The 19,561-nt window shown below is 36.7% G+C and overlaps 1 protein-coding gene across 1 annotated transcript; it reads left to right on the forward strand.

The window, feature by feature from the left end:
• The first annotated feature begins 1,053 nt into the window (after positions 1–1,053).
• On the forward strand, positions 1,054–18,304 carry LOC129501966 (all-trans-retinol dehydrogenase [NAD(+)] ADH4-like). Its single transcript, XM_055313293.1, has 9 exons — positions 1,054–1,163; positions 1,905–2,006; positions 3,253–3,394; positions 5,159–5,246; positions 7,770–8,001; positions 10,197–10,457; positions 14,826–14,961; positions 15,635–15,770; positions 17,860–18,304. Exons 1-9 carry the CDS (start codon positions 1,146–1,148, stop codon positions 17,882–17,884), a joined length of 1,140 nt encoding a protein of 379 aa, XP_055169268.1. The 5' UTR covers positions 1,054–1,145; the 3' UTR covers positions 17,885–18,304.
• Positions 18,305–19,561: the final 1,257 nt, after the last annotated feature.

Below are 19,561 nucleotides of genomic sequence, written 5' to 3' on the forward strand. Positions count from 1 at the left end.
GATATGGAGCAATGGGAACTCTGATACATAGCTGCTTATATGTGCAGCCACTTTGTAAAACTCTTTGATATTGTCTATCAAAGTTGGAGACCCAGCAATTTCACTCCTAGTCAAAATACATAACAACCAATGTGGGACATTCTATTTCCTACAAACAACCGCGCAAGTATGACTCCAAGGGTGCTCTGGCCCATAGCACTACAGTTCACAGCCCCAGAACATTGGACGGGTGGTAGGTATTTCCCTACTGCAGTCCAAAGACAACCTTACTACACACAGCCAGAGACCCAAAACCTTTGGGGCCAGGGTGATGGGCTCACACATTTGGAAGGGTAAGACAGTAGCTCCTCAGCAGTGATGAAACAGGGCTCCCCAGGGCTGCCACAGAGTTAAAAGAAAATTTAGAAATTTGGGGCAGTGATTTTTCACCAAATGGAATAAAAATTTCAGTATTTTAACAGCTGGCATCACCTTAATAGTGTGTACTGGCCGCATATTAATCTTAAATAATCCCCAAGGAAACTGAAACACATACACAATGGAATAAATTAAAAGAATTTTTATGCAACCACTGATTTATCATAAGCAAAAAACCAAAAAGCAAAAAAGGAAAATGGATGATAATGAAAATAGACTAACGTGGATGAATCTCACAGAGGTTGAAAGAAAAAAAGAAGACATAAAATTATACATATACTATGATTTCATTCATATAAAGATTTTAACAGGTAAAACTAACTATACTGTATAGAGAACCATAAATCATAAAGAAATGCAAGGAAATGATTATTAGACTTGTGGAAGAGAAGGCTGGGTACAGGAAGGATTCAGGGATAGTAGAAATGCCCTTTACACAGATATTAATTCATCTGTGTAAGTTTAATGAACTTTTCTCTATTATATTATTTTTGCAATAAAAGGGAAAAAAGTAAACATCTTCAAATAAGCTCTGGTAGCAATGGCAATTGGCAGCTGAAATGTGACTGTACAAATCATGCAAGAAATGGGCGGAGCTATGTGTCACAGCAACTAAAAGGAAAGTGATTGGAGAATAAACAGGCAGAAATGGTATTTATTCAAAGACAAAGGACGTGGATCATGCTCAAATCAGAAAGAAACCTCCAAGGCTAGCCTGCCAAAGAAAAATGAGCACCATGGGCAAAGTAAGCAAATATACTATTTGTTTGATTCTTGGGTTTTTGTGTCTTTATATATTTGCTAAAACAAGTTTCCTTCAGGGTTACTCTCAGAAAGCAGTCTAAAGTTGATCAAAATGATCTGAATGAATTCATGCCAGGAACTTACTATTAGGAAATTACAGTGGATTTGCCAAAATACTTACTACCTGAATTTTTAATTAAATATTACTTATAAAGGCCAAAAAAAGAGAGATTTCAATAACTATGCTATAACAATGAAATAGAATTTGTATCTGTTAGAAATAAAGTTAAAGAAAAATATGGAAAATATAGCATATTAATAAGTAGAAAAAGTAGATTACAAAGTATTACATAGAAAAGATCCCGTTTAGGGATACTGAAAAAATTTATACCAAAATCATAAAATGAGTGATAAAATTACAAGTGGATTTTGTTTCTTTTGTTCTTATTTGTATTTTGAAATTTCTTATTATTTAAATATATTGTATCTGCAATAAGACTAATAATATTTAAAAATAGAATCCAAAATTGCATAACTATCAAAAATTATGTATTCATGTGTCAAAGACTGGGAAAGCATAACAAAAGGAAAATAGTAGCATGAGAACAGAGGATTATAGGTCTGCTTGTTTCTAGTTTCCTTCAATGTTACTTATATTTGAAATTGTAAATATATTTTTAATTGTAGTTTATATAATTACATATTAATTATGTAATTAATCTCCCTCTCTCCCTCCTTCTCAGGTTATTAAGTGCAAAGCAGCTATTGCCTGGGAAACAGGCAAGCCCCTCTGCATAGAAGAGATTGAGGTAGCTCCCCCCAAGGCTCATGAAGTTCGAGTTCAAGTAAGTGGGGACGTTTCCTAGACAGCACAGATAAGGCACTAAGTGCAGACTTGGTTTCTTTAGGTCAGGCCTGCATGGTATGACTGAGAGTACCTGGAGTTTCACCTATGGCGGAACTATATTTTTAGATCCATATAAAAACAGGCATTATCCCAAGAGGTGCAAATTACTAATTATCAGTTGCTACTGATAAAAAGCTTAAAATGTGTTTGAATTTATCTTAATATTAATCATCAGCCTGAGGAATTTTTTTTTAAATACATCTTTTTTTTTTATTTTTTTATGATAGTTACACAGAATGAGAGAGAGAGGCAGAGACATAGGCAGAGGGAGAAGCAGGCTCCATGCACCGGGAGCCCGACGTGAGATTCGATCCTGGGTCTCCAGGATCGCGCCCTGGGCGAAAGGCAGGCGCTAAACCGCTGCGCCACCCAGGGATCCCCAGCCTGAGGAATTTGACAAAGGAATTCACTTTGGATTGGAATTAGTTTTCTTTTTGTTTTCCAGTTGCCAGTTATTGGAAAGTGTTAAAGGAAGATAAAAAATTTGGTTCCAAACAAGGGAGAGGAAAGAGCTGCAGTGCTACCCAGGGCAGTATAAGAGTCCTGGCTGCCCAGAGGAGGGAGAAGTGTAGGTGAGCAGGGAAAAGAGACTTCACTGTATAGACAGAGATCACAGATAGAAAGCTGGGACAACTTCTCCATTTTCCCCATAGCTGGCCTGGCTTACATTTTTCCTCAGGACCACTACAGGACAGGTTTACACATGAGAATGATTAAGAGAACCTCATGAACAGAATCTTGAATAATAAGAGATATGCTGGTAATTGAAACAATCCTTTACCTGATACCTCTTTTAACTATAAAAATATTATTACCCCTATTTCATTTCATATGTGAAATGTGCACAAGCCCTAGAAACCTGTATTTCCTCCATTCCCTCTTCCTAAAAGATTTTGTTTAACTTTTCCCCATTACCTTTGATTTCTTCTCTCCTGGAGCCAGTAACTGCCAATTTTATCTCTGTATGATTTGCCAGTAGCAATGAAAGTTAGAAAACAAAGGTTTATTATTTAGAAGAGGAGAATATATGCTATTTTTTATTGCTGTTTTTTCCAAAATGTAATTCTTTTTTTGAGCTCCAAGACTGTTGTAAAGTTTAAAGGTGGCATTGGGCCCAAGATTAGCCTCCTAACAACCCCAATGATATGACAGAAACAGGCCTCAAGTCTTTGGTTGCTTTGTAGATAATTGCCACTGCCCTGTGCCATACTGATGCCTATCCTATCAGTCCTAAATTTAAAGAGGCCCTTTTCCCAGTGATCCTTGGCCATGAGGGTGCAGGAATTGTGGAAAGTGTTGGGCCAGGAGTGACCAACTTCAAACCAGGTATGTTCTTTGCTGATGCCAATTAAATGGAAATGTCAGGATAATTTTAGGAACTGATAGAGTCCTGGCTTTGCATGGTATAACTGATCTCTATTTATATATGGGAACCATCTTTTCCAAAGACAAACTAGGACATACAATCTATCACAGTCTAACAATGGGACGGAATATGTGAAGTCAGAACTAATAAAATATGGAAAATATGGTCACTTTATTTATATATAGCACTGAGAAACTGCTATGAAGCAAAGCCACAAAGTGGGACACAAATGAAAATTTATAACAACTTCTAAATAAAACAGAAAAATAATTTAGTATCATAAAGAATTTACTTTTTAACGATTTTATTTATTTATTCATGAAAGACACAGAGAGGTAGAGACATAGGCAGGGGAAAAAGCAGGCTCCTTGTGGGGAGCCCAGTGTGGGACTCGATCCTGGATCACAGGATCATAACCTGAGCCGAAGACAGATGCTCAACCACTGAGCCACCCAGGTGCCCCTCATTGAAAGGAAGTTAAGGGGACACCTGGGTGGCTCAGCAGTTGAGTGTCTGCCTTCGGCTCAGGGTGTGATCCCGGGATCCAGTCCCGCATCGGGCTCCCCTTAGGGAGCCTGCTTCTCCTTCTGCCTGTGTCTCTGCCTCAATCTCTCTGTCTCTCATGAATAAATAAATAAAATCTTTAAAGATTTTAAAACAAAAAAGAAAGAAGAATGAGGACTTATAGTTAGCTTAAGTGAGAAATATACATGTTAATGTTAGCTTATGTGTCTTTTTGAAACTCTGTTACATAAAAATAGTATGTAAATGAAGCTTGCCAATGACTGATATTATTCACTTCACATTTCATAACATATTCACAGAATACTGGAATACGGGCTATGTAATACTCACTTATCAAGCAGGATGACCTGTATCATTTTTTTCTACTTGAATGAGAATGCTCCAAACCTAGAAGTATATTAGATTCCATTCCAAACAAGACCAGAGAAATGAACTGCTCCTGTAAGTTTTGAAACCATCAAGTAGTCTAGCCAAGTAGTCCTAGCTCTGCCACTTACTGGCTGTGTGACCTCCACTAGTTAAGTCACTTCTCTGGCACAGCTCAGATTTCTGTTTTCTTAAGTGGGAGAAAAGGTATGTATCCATCGCAAAAGAATTGATCTGAGAATTAAGTGAGATACTATATGTAAGCGGTTAGAAGGGTGACTAGCACATACCAAATGTTGAACAAATGTTAATTATCATTATTGGACTGTGGTCATCCAAGGATAGAAGCCATTATTAAACTGAAATTGAGTAAAAAGCAGAAAAAAATAGAATGTGAGAGTAAACTAAATGGTGACATGCAATGACATAAAGTTTAATCTCCATATACCACTGTTGCTGTGCACCACTCCTATTATATATAAGGATGTTCTGTTCCATATAGGATGTTTAGAAAAGTAAACAAAAAATAGTCATGATGCAGAGTTGCAATGATGGCAGAGCCTCAGACAGGATTCTGTAGCTGGTGGTATCAATGCAGATTTGTTGCTTGACTGCCCAGTAGCAAAAAAAAAAAAAAAAAAAAAAGGAAAAAGTTAAAAAGACAGTATATACAATACTTGGGGGAATCAGCAATCATGTAGAGTAACAAAATACTATAGCCATCTATACTTTATGCTAAACATAAAATATATATCATAAAGAAGATTCATCTGGTAGAGACTTTTACAAGCTGTATCTTAGGCACCATCCAACATATGGCCTTTTCTTTCCAGGTGACAAAGTAATTCCACTCTACATGCCTCACTGTAGAAAATGCAAATTCTGTCTGAATCCACTCACAAATTTATGTAAAAAACTCAGGTAAGCCCTATACACTATTAGTAAGATTATAAATTGGTATAATATTTGGGGAAGTACATTGGCAATATCTGGATAAGCTTCAACCCACCAATACTAGTCCTAGATGTATATAAGAAATTGTTGCAAAATTACTCAAGGAAACATATGCTAGAATGTTCACTGCAACATTGTTTATAACAGCAATTAAAAATAGCCCAATGTCATGCCTGAGTGGCTCAGTGGTTAAGTGTCTGCCTTTGGCTCAGGTTGTGATCCCGGGATCCTGGGATCAAGTCCCACATTGGGCTTCCTGCAGGAATTCTGCTTCTCCCTCTGCCTATGTCTCTGTCTCTCTCTGAGTGTCTCTCATGAATAAATATATTTTTAAAAATCTTTTTAAAAAATAGCTCAATGTCCACCAACAAGAGAATGGATTAATGAATTGCTGTGGAGTAACGCAGTGGAATATTATATAACAATGAAAAGGGTTAAACTTGATCTACATACAACAACATAGAATAGTTTAACATACATGATGTTAAAGGAAAGAAGCAAGTTGCTGATAAATATATTTAGTAAGATATCATATACAAAATAATACAATATACAGGGGAGGCTGAGTAGCTCAGTTCTTTAAGCTTCTGACTCCTGATTTCAGCTCAGCTCCTGATCTCAGGTTTGTGAGATTGAAGGCTCTGCCCTCAGTGGAGAGTCTGCTTCTCCCCTTCTCAATCTCTCTCTCAGATAAATAAATAAATCTTTAAAAAGATAAAACAACAGTAATGCTATATATATACTATAGTTTATGGTTACATGTGTATGCAGTTAAGGTATAAATACATTACTAAACTGATAAAGGCCAAACTCAAGATAGCAGCTACTTCTATAGGAAATGAGGAATGAAATGAGGTACAGTAAAGTAATTTATTCCAAGGCCCACAGATAAAGTCGTAGAGCTAGATTTTGACCATAGACAGTCTGACTCCAGAGTTCAAAACCTTTATCAACTTATTCTTTAATGAGACTACATACAGAAAAACCTCCTAAAAAGGGGGGGGAGGGGAATGCTTGAGTGGCTCAGCAATTTAGCATCTGCCTTTAGCTCAGGGCATGATACTGGAGTCCCGGAATTGAGTCCTGCATGGGGCTCCCTGCATGGAGCCTGCTTCTTCCTCTGCCTGTGTCTCTACCTCTCTCTCTCTGTGTGTCTCATGAATAAATAAATAAATAAATAAACAAACAAACAAACAATAAATAAATCTTAAAAAAAAAAGAAAAGGAAAAGAAAAATCTATTTTAAAAAAAGGAAAAGAAAAATCTATTTTCCAGTTTTCCTTCTCCCAAAAAAACTTAGAAGATACCTTTATTGGGCACGGAGTTTAAATTTTATACTCAGAATTTGCACAGAGCACAGCAGCAGCAAATAATAACATCCATATTATTCTTTGATGTCAATTGAAGCTAGTTATTTCAGAAGCTAAAATTGTACTACTCTTACATCTAATTACTGTGCTTCAATTTCCTCATCTATAATATGGGAATAATAATAATGCTTACTTCACAGGGTTATTATAGATAGTTAAAGCATTAATACAACCCTTTGCAAACTTTAAATAAAATAATAGATTTTGGCAATGACCATCAATTCTTTCTAACACCACAAAAAGAGAGATAATAAGGTATTATGTACCTCCAGATGAAAATTCACAGCACCACCTTTGAAATATTCCTACAAAAATATAAAACCTAAATTAAATCAACCAGTTAGATTGAAAATACTAGTTAAGAGGAAATACAGGGATGGGAAAATGTGTTACACCCAACTATAGGAATGTAATCAGGAAAATTCAGAATGGAAAAACTGTACAGAACAAATGACTGTTTCTTCAACAAATAAATTTCAAAGAAAAAAACAAGGAGGGAGGTGAGAACCTATCAATTAAAAGAGATAACACACGTCAACTAAATGCAATATATCAACCTAAAAGAATCTCTTTGAGATACGTAATAAAATATTTACAAATGAAACAGTAAAAAAAAAAAAAAAGAAAAAAGAAACAGTAATGAGTGGGGTTTACTTCAAAACCATCCCATTGGGGAGGGTAGGTGCTGGGGAAGAGTGAGCCCTGAGGTGGGGGTTGGGGGAGTAAAAGATGCCAGAAGAACAGCCCTGAGTTGATAACTGCTAAAGCTGGGATATAATTGCACAGGCATTCAAAAGGCTAGTATTTCTCCATTTATGTATAGTTGAGTTTCCATAAGTTTTTTTCTAAGAATTATTACATACAAACCCTCAAGAGAGTTTCTGGCACATAAAAAATATTCAATAAAAAGTTTATTATCATTATTAACTTTAGAGTACTTCTGACTATATATTTAGGTGAAAAGACTCAAGTCATTTTCTCAATTTTTCTATCTCATAAAAGTGTCATAACAAATATATAACACTTAACTTTTTTTTTTCAGGAATGTAACCAGTGGTCTATTTATGTTCTCTCTTTATTATCTTGGTTTTTTTTATTTTTTATTTTTTTTATTTTCTAGTCTAGTCAAAAATCCTATTGTTGATCAAGAACTAATGGAAGACAAAACCAGCAGGTTTACCTGCAAAGGAAAACCAATTTACCATTTCATGGGGACCAGTACCTTCACTCAGTACACTGTAGTGTCAGATATAAATCTTGCCAAAATCGATGATGATGTAAATTTAGAGAGAGCTTGTCTGTTTGGATGTGGATTTTCAACCGGCTATGGAGCTGCAATCAACACTGCCAAGGTAAAAGTGGTTCATCACCAGGTTGCATAAAATAGAATTTACTAGGAGATGGAGTAATAAAGCAGCTAGTTATTCTTCAAGCCTTAGCTCTGTCATTTATTACTTCTATGACTTTAGGCAAGTTATTTAACCCCTCTATTCCTACTCTCTGCAATAACATCTAGTATAAATAGGTATGGGGATAATCAAATCATATTACATATGTAAGGCACCTATCTCAGCAGCTGGCATACAGTCAGCACTCAGTTCATGTTAATTTCTTTTCCTATACTAGTATGTTAGATCACAGACTATCCCTGCCTTAAATATAGCATGCTTAAATATGTCACCTAAATATGAATGTTCACCATGGGAGAGCAGACCTAGTCAAGAGGCAACAGAAACTACAGAAACTCCCACCCATCTCCATTTAGTCACCTCTGCTTTCTTCCTGATCCTGCAGATTTCTCTCCCTCAAACTGGTAATTCACCTCTGGTTCTTATACTGTCCTTTTGTGGCTCCAAAGGCGAATCTCAGGTGGCAGCCCTGATGGTGGCAAGATGCATCCTTGGAATCTCATGTTAGAATTTAGAAGCTTTCACGAAACTGTTTAATGAGAGACTGAACAGGTGTCAGTATCACTTGGATGCCTCAAACAACCTCCTTGACGTCAGTCTTCGATCCTTGAGTTCAAACTGCAAAATGCATCCAGAATGCTCTTTCTAAACAGAAACAAAACAACAAATGTTGTTTCTAAACAACAAATGTGAAGATTTCATTGCCCTTTCATTACTCCACTTTTCCATCAGTGGGGTAGTGATTCTCCCTAATTCTACCTTCACATGGTCACCATTCCTCCAGGCCTGACCCTCAGTTTCTGGGCTCCAATCACCGTGGCCCCTGGGCTTTCCATACATGGCTCCCATCAACACTGCCTGGAAAGTCCCCCCCCACACACACACACAAACCCCTCTTCTGCCTGTCTCCATTTTTTTGTCATTTCCTACCAGAGACCCTCCAAACTGTCAGGCATGTACTGGGTGTCCCTCTCAGTTTCACCTAAAGTGTCTGTGCTTATTGTCCCTGTCTCTCTTCTTATCACACTCTGGAGAAATTTTCCATTTATTTCTCCTTCCTATTAGACTATTTGCTCCTTGAGGGCAAGAACTCTCTCTTGTTCATTGTGGTATCTCCAGAGCCTAGCCCTGTGCCTGGCACACAGTAGGACCTGGATAATTTTTCAATGAATGAATGAAAAAAAAGCCAGGTTCATATGCAATCCTTAAAACATCTTGATAAGGCTTGATCCTCAGCTTTGCAATCTAAATACTCCTCTTTATCAGGTTACCTGCAGTTGTTCAAGTGTCAAGGAAATAAACTCAACCTAATCAAAATTAAAAAGTGATCTAATAGCCAGAATATCAAGATAAGACTTTTCATTGAGAATCAGTCAAGCAGACAGAAATGTTGTTTTTGGCTATCAGTATATTAAAAATTAAAAACAGTATAGTCAATCAGAAAAAGACAATTTCATATGGTTTCACTCATATGTAGAATATAAGAAATAGTGCGTGGGAAGGGAGGGAAACTGGGAAGAAATCAGAGAGGGAGACAAACCATTAGAGACTCTTAACTATAGAAAACAAACTGAGGGTTGCTAGAGGGGAGGAGGGTAGAGGGATGGGGTAATTGGGTGATGGGACATTAAGGAGGCCACATGATATGATGAGCACTGGGTGTTATATGCAACTGATTAATTACTGAAAACTACATCTGATGTACTATACTACATAATAATGTACTATATCTTGGATAACTGAATTTAAATTCTTTAAAAAAGGAAAACAAAATAAAATAAAATTTTGTTCTGATAACAGTAAAGGGAAGAGGAAAACAAGTGGATTATTTTCACCTAGGTTTCTTTTTGTTTTTGTTTTGTTTTGTTTTTTGAGCTTATAATTCTAATGGCATTCAAATGATTCTCCAAATTTAGCCAGTGACTCATCCATTTTAATCTTGGCAGACTTCCCTCATTGGCTGTATCACTTAGCTTTATGACAGGCAGTCTTTTTTTTTTTTTTTTTTTTTTTTAGGCAGTCTTTTATTTATATGTTCCTGCCCCTACTTCTCTCTCTTCCTTTAAAAAAAAAAAAAAAAAAAAAAAAAAGTGAGACCACTTCCATTTAAAGTTAATTTATAATTTTGCTGCCTGCAGGTCACCCCTGGCTCTACTTGTGCTGTCTTTGGCCTAGGAGGTGTTGGGCTTTCCACTATAATAGGTTGTAAAGTAGCAGGAGCTTCCAGAATCATCGCTATTGACATGAACAGTGAGAAGTTTACAAAGGCCAAAGCCCTTGGAATCACTGAATGCCTCAATCCTAGAAACCTCAATAAACCCATCCAGGAAGTCATCATTGAAATGACTAATGGAGGTGTGGATTTTGCCTTTGACTGTGCAGGTGGACCCGAAGCCATGGTATATATAGTTTTTATAATAGTATATAATAAATTGCATGTATTAATATTATTAAACTAATAATATAAATATTATTAAATTGGTAGTATGTATATTGATAAAGTTAGTTTGAATTTAACATTAGTATATTTATGTGTATGTAAATTATATATTTATATAAGTATTATTTATTAATAATATCAGATTACATATATTATTAATATTTGATTAATAAATGTTAATACTTGGGTTATTAATGTTTCTGTATATTCTTCCACATGAAGTTTAGCAAAAAGAGAAAACTTAGAAATAAACATTTTAAAAGAATTGTGCCTATGAGAAATGATAGAGAAAAAAAACAGAAAAGACATAGTTAGAGGAGGGAAGAAGACAGGGTGACACGTGTCACCCCTAACAGCTGGAGGCATTCCATTCCAACCTAAAAGCAGAGTGGTGAGAGGTCAGCAATCTACAAACAATCCAGTTCTGTTCATCAGATCTTAATAAAAGGGATGCCAAATTAGGTCCACATCATAAATCTGAAATTTTCAATATATTCAATATATTAAAAACATACATACACACACACATACTGCAAATTTAAAATGTAGACCTTTTGTCCTAAGCACTACAATTCTGTATCATTCAGATTTCTTCTCTCAGGACAAGCTACATAATTTGCAGGCCTTTCCAGGCACAGAGCCCTGAGCAACTACACTGGGTGCAGGCCCACGAAACCAGCCTTGTTTATTCTACTCTCAAAAGGGGGGAAAGAGCCAATCACACATGGAAAAGACTACACATGGAAAAGTTAGCTTGCCAGACTGCCTAACCTCACTTTCCAGCGGATGGTCACTTGATGCCTATTTGCTCAAAGAGGCTAAATCGAGTTTTGTTTTGTTTTATGAGATGACTAACAATTTATCAACTGATTATCTGCCATGGATTCTTCCTATTTCATGAGGGAGATCTGTGGAGGAGCTGTGGTGTTATGCCCTTTTATTTACAACTTCATTCAACGTGGCTCTCAAAACCCTCCTCTAGGGAGGTTATAAAAAATAGAATTCTGTACTTCAACATCCCAGCAGCAGGCTTTGTACAGTTCTTCCCCTTGATTTTTACCCAACTGATGCATTCTCCAGAAGAGAATGGAGATGGGGAGGAGCTGCTGAAAGCATGAGGCTCCCTTCCTGGGTCTCCCCTCTCAGAATGGTTTCATTGGAATAATGTAACTGTTTAAAGGAGGATCTAGCAGGTAATAAGCACTCCATAAATGTTAGCTATTACTGAAAACTCATGCATTAAGGGCTCCTTATCCTGTACTGGTCCTTTGTGTTCAATGCTTCAGATCCTGCTTCTTAAATTACTGTTGGCATCTGCAACTTACAATGTGCCACATCTGTTCCTCCACTTTCCACAGCTCAAATTTTTTTCAAACATTGAAATTCAACCTATTGATATTATTTTTCCAGTATGGAGATTCTCAACACTGGCTACATTTTAGAAATGCCTGGGGAGTTGTTACTATCATTGTTTGGTACCAATGAATGGGCCATATCCCAGGATATTCTCATGAGTCTAGGGCCCAGGTACAATACTTTTTTACAAGTTACTCCAGTTGAGAACTATTTAATCTAAATCTTGGCAGGTTCTATTATTATTTAAATTATGGAACAGACTTACAACAGAGAATCCAAATAAGAATAGATGAATTTAGTTATCACAAAAAGATCAGCTATCTACCCATTCACCATGTTTCCATAACTAAGGAAATCTAAATTTCTCTGTTGTAGAGGAGAGTCCAGTAATACCTGTGAATGAACTTGAATTCAATGACCACTAATGCTCTTAAGCAGCCTAAAGGAGGCGCCTGAGGGGCTCAGTCAAACATCTGCCTTCAGCTCACATGGTGATCCCAGGGTTGTGGAATCGAGTCCTATACCAGGCTCCTAGGATCAAGCCCCATATCAGGCACTTTGCTAAGCAGGGAGTTTGCTTCTCCCTCTCCCTCTGCCTCTTGCCCTGCTTGTGCTCTCTCTCTCTCTTTCCTTGCCAAATAAATAAATAAATAAAATATTTACAAAGTAAAGCAGCCTGAAGAACCCACAGAACAATCATAAAGTTACATTAACTGGCAATATTATAAAGTTTTGAGAAGCAAAAGTAATTCTCATCAAAAATTATCAGAAGCTTCTAAATAAAACCCTTTACTTGCATATGATACCCATTTTTAACTAAGTTATCATCAGGGAGATGAATCCCTTGCTTGAAGCTAAGCTCCAGAAATGTAGAACAGGCTAACAGGGGGCACCTGAGTGGCTTAGTAAACTAGGCATTGGACTCTTGATCTTGGCTTGGGTCATTATCTTGGGATCATGGGATCGAGCCCCACACTGGCCTCTGCACTCAGTAGGCAGTCTCCTCAGGATTCTTACTCCCTCTCCCTCCAACCATTCCCCTCTCCCATTCTCTCTCTCTCTCTCTCAAATAGATGGATAAATCTTCTTTAAAAAAAGGGCCAACAGGAAAGACATTTTAAAATTAAAATAGAAAATAGGAATTAATATAAATAGCTACCTTCAGGTAACAAGTCTATGAATTTTCTCCTCTCCATGGATCTCTCTATACAGCATAAAGAAAAATATTTCTGCCATATAAAAAGTGCATACAGTAAAGCAGTTGCTATTTAGAAATGTTATGAAGTCAGGCGGCCCAGGTGGCTCAGCGGTTTAACGCTGCCTTCAGCCCAAGGGCCTGATCCTGGAGACCTGGGATCCAGTCCCACGTCAGGCTCCCTGCATGGAACCTGCTTCTCTCTCTGCCTCTCTCTCTCTCTCTCTCTCTCTCTCTCTCTCTCTCTCATAAATAAATAAATAAAATCTTTTAAAAAAATAAAGAAATGTTATGAAGTCTCAAAACAATAAACATTTATTCAAATAAAATTTTCATAATACATTCTAAAAGTTCTAGGTCACTTCCTCTTCCAATACTAGTAAGACAGACAAAGAGAAGGGGGAGAATTTACTTCAAATTGCTTCTTTTATACAGTGATCAATGATGAAAAAAAGCTATACTTCCTATTGAGACTTTTGTAAAAATAAAAATTGCCCAACAAGTCAGAATTAAGTTGAGCATTGACTATGACAAAGGATATAAAACAAAGTTTATGCTTTTCTTCTTTAAGATTAGTCTCAAAAATTAAAATGTTCATCTATTTACCATACAGCTTCTTGTGGAATGGTCATCCACAGTTTATATCTTTCTCAAATTTCTTAACATTTTCAACCCTTGGCATTTTTGTATTAACCTCAAACTTGCAGTAGGTTAACATAACATTTTTTCTCTTGTGGAAAGATCAAGGCAACTCCCCTGGGCCACTGTCTTCCATGTAATGACTCAGCTAGTTCTTTTTTTTTTTTTTTTTTTTTTAATGAGAGAGAGAGAGAGGCAGAGGGAGAAGCAGGCTCCCCATAAGGAGTCCAATGTGGGACTTGATCCCAGGACCCCAGGATCATGCCCTGAGCTGAAGGCAGACCTCAACCACTGAGCCACCCAGGCGTCCCTCATTTTTGACCTCACAATGTCAACATGAGGTCATCTTTTTTTTTTTTTTTTATGAGGTCATCTTGATTGTTATAGCAGGAGAATGGACAGTTGGCAGGATGTAGGCAGGCTTTTTTGTTTTGTCTACGAAATAACATACATCACTTCTGCCGATAATCTATTGCCCACAACTCTACTTCTGAGAGATAAATAATGTAGGAAAACTGATAAAATGTTTTATGAGCAGCATCTAATGTCAGATTCTGTTTAACTGTCCTGCTCTGTTTTAAATAGCATTTTTTATTTATCTTATATTGAGATATACTATGTTTACAATGTGTACCTCATTCCCTAGGTTCTAGTAGATACCCATCCTCTCTTCACGACTTCAAGGATTGTGTTTTTGTGCCTCTGAAATTGCAAATGTTTTAGTACATACCCCCAGCAGATCATCAAAAACTTGATTAGAATTTATAATATATATCTTCTAGAATTCTTTTCTAATTTCACATATTTTTTTCTTTCTTGATTTGCAATGATACACATTCCAGATTCAGCATAACTATGGTATTAAACAGAAGAAAATAATGGGTTCTGTTTCTTTTCAATATCTTTTTTTTTTCAATATCTTTTTTGATGAAGTTCAAACTTTTAATGAGTCTTCTACCTGAAACTGGACAGTGGAGCTTCAAGTATCATCAACAATGCCATAACCTCATTAGCTTGACTAATCTTATCTTATATGCAGAGTTGTATAAATTTTCCCTAAAGTATTGTACATACCTACAGAGTTCATGTTCTACTTTTTCTACTTATTCAACTAATCCTTTTTGTTTTACCTTCTAGAGAGCAGCCCTGGACTGTACAACAGTAGGTTGGGGATCATGTACTTTGATTGGAGTAAACGCTGAAATGGCAGGATTGACTATATCTCCAGTAGAGCTAATAATGGGCCGTACCATAAATGGAACATGCTTTGGTGGTCAGTTTTTTTCTCTTTTAATTTACTCCATAGTAGTATGCAAATTCTTCCAATGAAGATTATTGAATGAAAAGGGGAAAAAATGTTGTTTAAATACTGAGTGCCTAATAACACATCTAGAGACTGCATAAAAGTTATTCTAGAAATTATTTGAAAGTAAACAGTTTTTTTTTTACTTAAATTTGCCAACATATAGTATAACACCCAGTGCTCATCCCATCAAGTGCCTTCCTCAGTGCCCAGTCACCCAGTTACTCCATCCCTCCTATTCACCACCCCTTCCACAACCCTTTGTTTGTTTCTCAGAGTTAGGAGTCTCTCATGGTTTGTCTCCCTCTCCAATTTTTCCCTGAAAGTAAACAGTTTGTATAGATGTATAACTACAATTTGCAAACTGAAATGCAATTTGCATTAAAATGAACCAACACAGAGGAACAAAAGGTAAACTTTAATCAAACTGATAATTCCTTATCTAGAAGTAGGAACTAATTTTAACATTTCTTATTAAGAAAAACTTTTAAATAAATTAAACTGTAGAAAATTAAAGATGGGAGGGATAATCCATTTGAAAGCAACTCAAATCTGACCTAGTAATTTAATTCACTCAACAAACTGATTAAACTACCTCCTGTCAAATACCGTGTCTTTACTTGGCATCTTGGCCAAATTGCAGGTTGGAAAAGCGATTCTATCCCAAAGCTGGTTACTGACTACAAGAATAAGAAATTTGATCTGGATCTATTGGTGACTCACACTCTGCCTTTTGACAAAATCAATGAAGCATTTGACATAATGAACCAAGGAAAAAGGTAAATTAACAAGGAGGTTTGAAAAACCTTTATGATGACCTTATTTGTTAAAAACTAACCAGTTTGTCTTTTCTCACAATTTCCACATCATCACACATAATAGATGTGCTTTAAAGATTAAATGGTGACCTCTGGAAAAAAGAAAAGCTTTCTACTCAATTTCCATAATGTACACTGCCATACACTATTCCAACAGAGAGTGGTGATATAAACTGACAGATATTTTCCCTTTCACAAACAACTGTTAATTCAGTTGGGGCTGTTCCCTAGAAAGAAAGGTTTCTACGGTATAATGTCAGGTCATTCTGGTGCAATATAGCCCTAGGTCTCCCATCATTAAATTCTGCAATTAACAAAGAATGCCCATTCCAGTCCCTTCAAGGTCAGAACCAAGTGAAAACTACTGATATGTGAGCAGTGAATGACTCATTTAAAGAAACAAAGGATACCTCAACTCTCACTCTCTTGCTTTGTCCGGGGTCTACTATAAGATAGAATCTGATCCATGGTTTTAACTATATTGTGCTCCCTTGGTACAGATCATGACAACTAACTTACAGAAATGGCCCAACTGGAGTTCTGTAGCAAATGAGGAGCAGGAGAGACTAGGATCAATGATTTTGGTTAAAATGATTAAGCACAGCTTTCAATAGAAGCAAAGAGCAAAACACCAGGAATAGTTTCATAGAGGAGATGTAAAAAAAAAAAAAAAAAAAAAAAAAAGTAACAAAACAAGAAGATATCACAAAATGGGAGTTTCACAAAATGAAACTAAAGTTACATGACATGAGTTTGAAGCAGAAAATAAATGTTTTAAAAGAAAAAAACAGGTCTATGATTTGAGGACCCTGGCTACTTCCTAGGAAAGTATTTCCTGAGAAATTATTTCTACTCACATGAACTCTCTATTTTGCAAACCCATTAACTGCAATGTATCAAGAAGAAGCTCAATAGAAAGAAAAAGAAAGATTATTTAAGCTACACAAAATAACTTAGTGTATAAACCCTGCAATATTTTGCATAATCTCAATATTCTCATAAGGAGTATTCCTTATGTTGGGAGTTAGGTTGGAATTTGGGGCATTAGACCCCAAAACTCATATCTCATGCACCATCACCCTTTTCCCCCTAGATTTCTGTGTCATGAAATACACCCACAAGGAATGCTAAGTGGCAGCCAAATGGAAAATGGTGAATTACTTTATTAATAGCTGGGCAAGTCTCCCATACTTTTAAAGTAGGCCTGATAAATCAGTGAGAGAATGGAAGGCTGAGGGCTAGATACTTGAGTAAGGCCTCCTACTTCCCCTCTGGCTCACTGAGAAAACCACATTACTGCCCACACTGATGGAAAGGTGACAATGCAGAAAGCAGAGGATGGTACTTAGCATACGGGTATAGGAAGCACAACTGAGGATAGGCCCTCCTGCCATACCAACTGCATAGAAGCAAAGAAGTGGAGGGAATACAACACTCAGTTGGCCTCTTAAGGTGCAGTGACCCTGACTCATGGCAAGGAAAGGACATAGAGGTTCTCCCTCCACAGGTAGAAAGATGTAGTTCCGGTCCCTGGGTGAAGAAAACATATATGCATGGCAACCTGCTAATGCCAGGGATTCCACAGCTCTAGCAGTAAGGTGGAACATAAGGAAGTCTCTGTCCTTGAGGCTTACCTCGTTCTTTGCTTCTACATGTTGAAGGAATTATCCAGGAGTAAGAATATTTAGATTCTCAGAAAGCATCATCCCAATACACCAAGCAGTGACTATTCCAAGACAAAAACCTCACTACAATCCTAGCATGTTCTACTTTATAGCACCATTGGGCAGCACAGACCTCACCCAGGGTCACATGAAGTTCCCCAAGTTTTCCCAGCTTATTAGCACCATATATGAAGTATTATTAATTCTATGAATGGAAGAAGATGCCAAGATAAAAGAAATTAGAAATAATTTGTTAATTTCTTTTTTTATAGATGTCTATAAAGAAAAATTAAACCAAATGTCAAAATAAAAGTACAAAAATTATTTGTGGGTCTTGGCTAAATTTACCACAAAAATTATGCTGATTGTTGTTTTATTATTAACAGCCTTCGGATAGTCCTGACCTTTTGAAGACACCAGGAATAAATTGGAATACTATCTGACTGAATCTGAACCTGTCTGGTTAATTTACAACCTATAATAATGAACCAAGGATTGCCATGAATTTAAACAACTATTTATAGTTAACATCTCAACATCAAATACTTATAAACATTACAGCATTTGTATCCATAAAATATATTAATATTTCCTGTTTAGTAATTATGATAACTGGTGTGTTTATGAATAGAATTAGATGATGAGAATTGTTCAAAACTAGTTCTGGAGAGGTGGGAGTAGGGAATGACGGGTAAGAAGTAAAGCTAGTTGGCTATATGTTTATAATTTTTAGGTTGGGTGATAAATATTCAGGGTTTCATTACATTGTTCTCTCTACTTTTGCTTATGCTTAAAATTATCCATAATAAAATTTGATTTTTACTAGAATGACTACTATATATGTGTACATAAGATACATATATCTTTAAAATGTCATATATATATATAATGCTGTTACATAATTTGGGGGTTTCAATAAGCTACAAGCTAATCTTCTTTAATAAGCTGCTAAATAATTTCCTTCTTGACATCAGGTATTTACTTTTCTCTTAGCCCTGCTTTACCACTATGAACTATAATCACAAGTAATGGGATATCAAAAGCTATATAAATGGGTAGAGATAAATAAAAAATGAAGATTTTTTAAAAGATTTTATTTATTTATTCATGAGAGAGGCAGAGACCTAGACAGAGGGAAGAGTAGGCTCCTCACAGGGAACCTGATATGGGACTCAATCCCTGCACCTGAGATTACCACCTGAGCAGAAAACAGATGCTCAACTACTGAGCCACCCAGACATCCTAGAAATGAAGATCTTTTAAGGAGAGGGTAATTTGGAACAGAGTAACAAACACTAGCTATCAGCTCACCATAATTCCTGAAACCCACTCGTTTTATTAAATGTTTACCACATGTTGAACTGAGAGAAGATAAACTTCCTGGAAGCGTTGGCAGAGAAGGGTGATAATATTTCAAAGTAGAAACTTACATTTGGGGTTACTGCAGACTCTTTGGTTAGAAATGGAAGGCAGTTAATCTGTCTGTAAATGCTTGCTTGGTTGCCATTGCGGGGAGTAGGATATACCCAACAGGTGGCTGTCCTTTCCCATACTATTCCCTGTATCAGGTGTGTTCTATCTCCTCCTCATCCCCTGGCCTCCTTTCCTCAATCCTTCCCCAGCTTCACGAACTTCCCACCTCCTTTTCAGCTGTTGGCAGTCCTGGAGCTGTTTGCCTTCCCAGATTTCCTTTGGCTCTTACTGTCTTTATGGAAATCTTAACACATGCTGCTTCCATTGTTAGTTTTGCAAGAGTCTGTTTGTAAACTTCTTGAAGGAAGAACAGTCTTTGAATGCATCCCTCTGTTAAGTAGGCTCAATATATATGTGGTGCATGGGACACCTGGGTGGTTCAGCTGTTGAGCACCTGCCCTCAGCCCAGGGTGTGATCCTGGAGTCCCAGGATTGAGTCCCACATTTGGCTCCCTGCGTGGAGCCTGCTTCTCCCTCTGCCTATGTCTCTGTGTCTCTCATGAATGAGTGAATAAGATCTTTAAAATAAATAAAGAAAAAAAGAAAGAAAGAAGTGGTGCTTGACCAAGTTCATCCTCATGAGTATCCAGTTTGTATTAGCCCTTCTGAATGATA

This window comes from Nyctereutes procyonoides, unplaced genomic scaffold, assembly GCF_905146905.1.
Source record: "Nyctereutes procyonoides isolate TBG_1078 unplaced genomic scaffold, NYPRO_anot_genome, whole genome shotgun sequence".
NCBI lineage: Eukaryota > Metazoa > Chordata > Mammalia > Carnivora > Canidae > Nyctereutes > Nyctereutes procyonoides.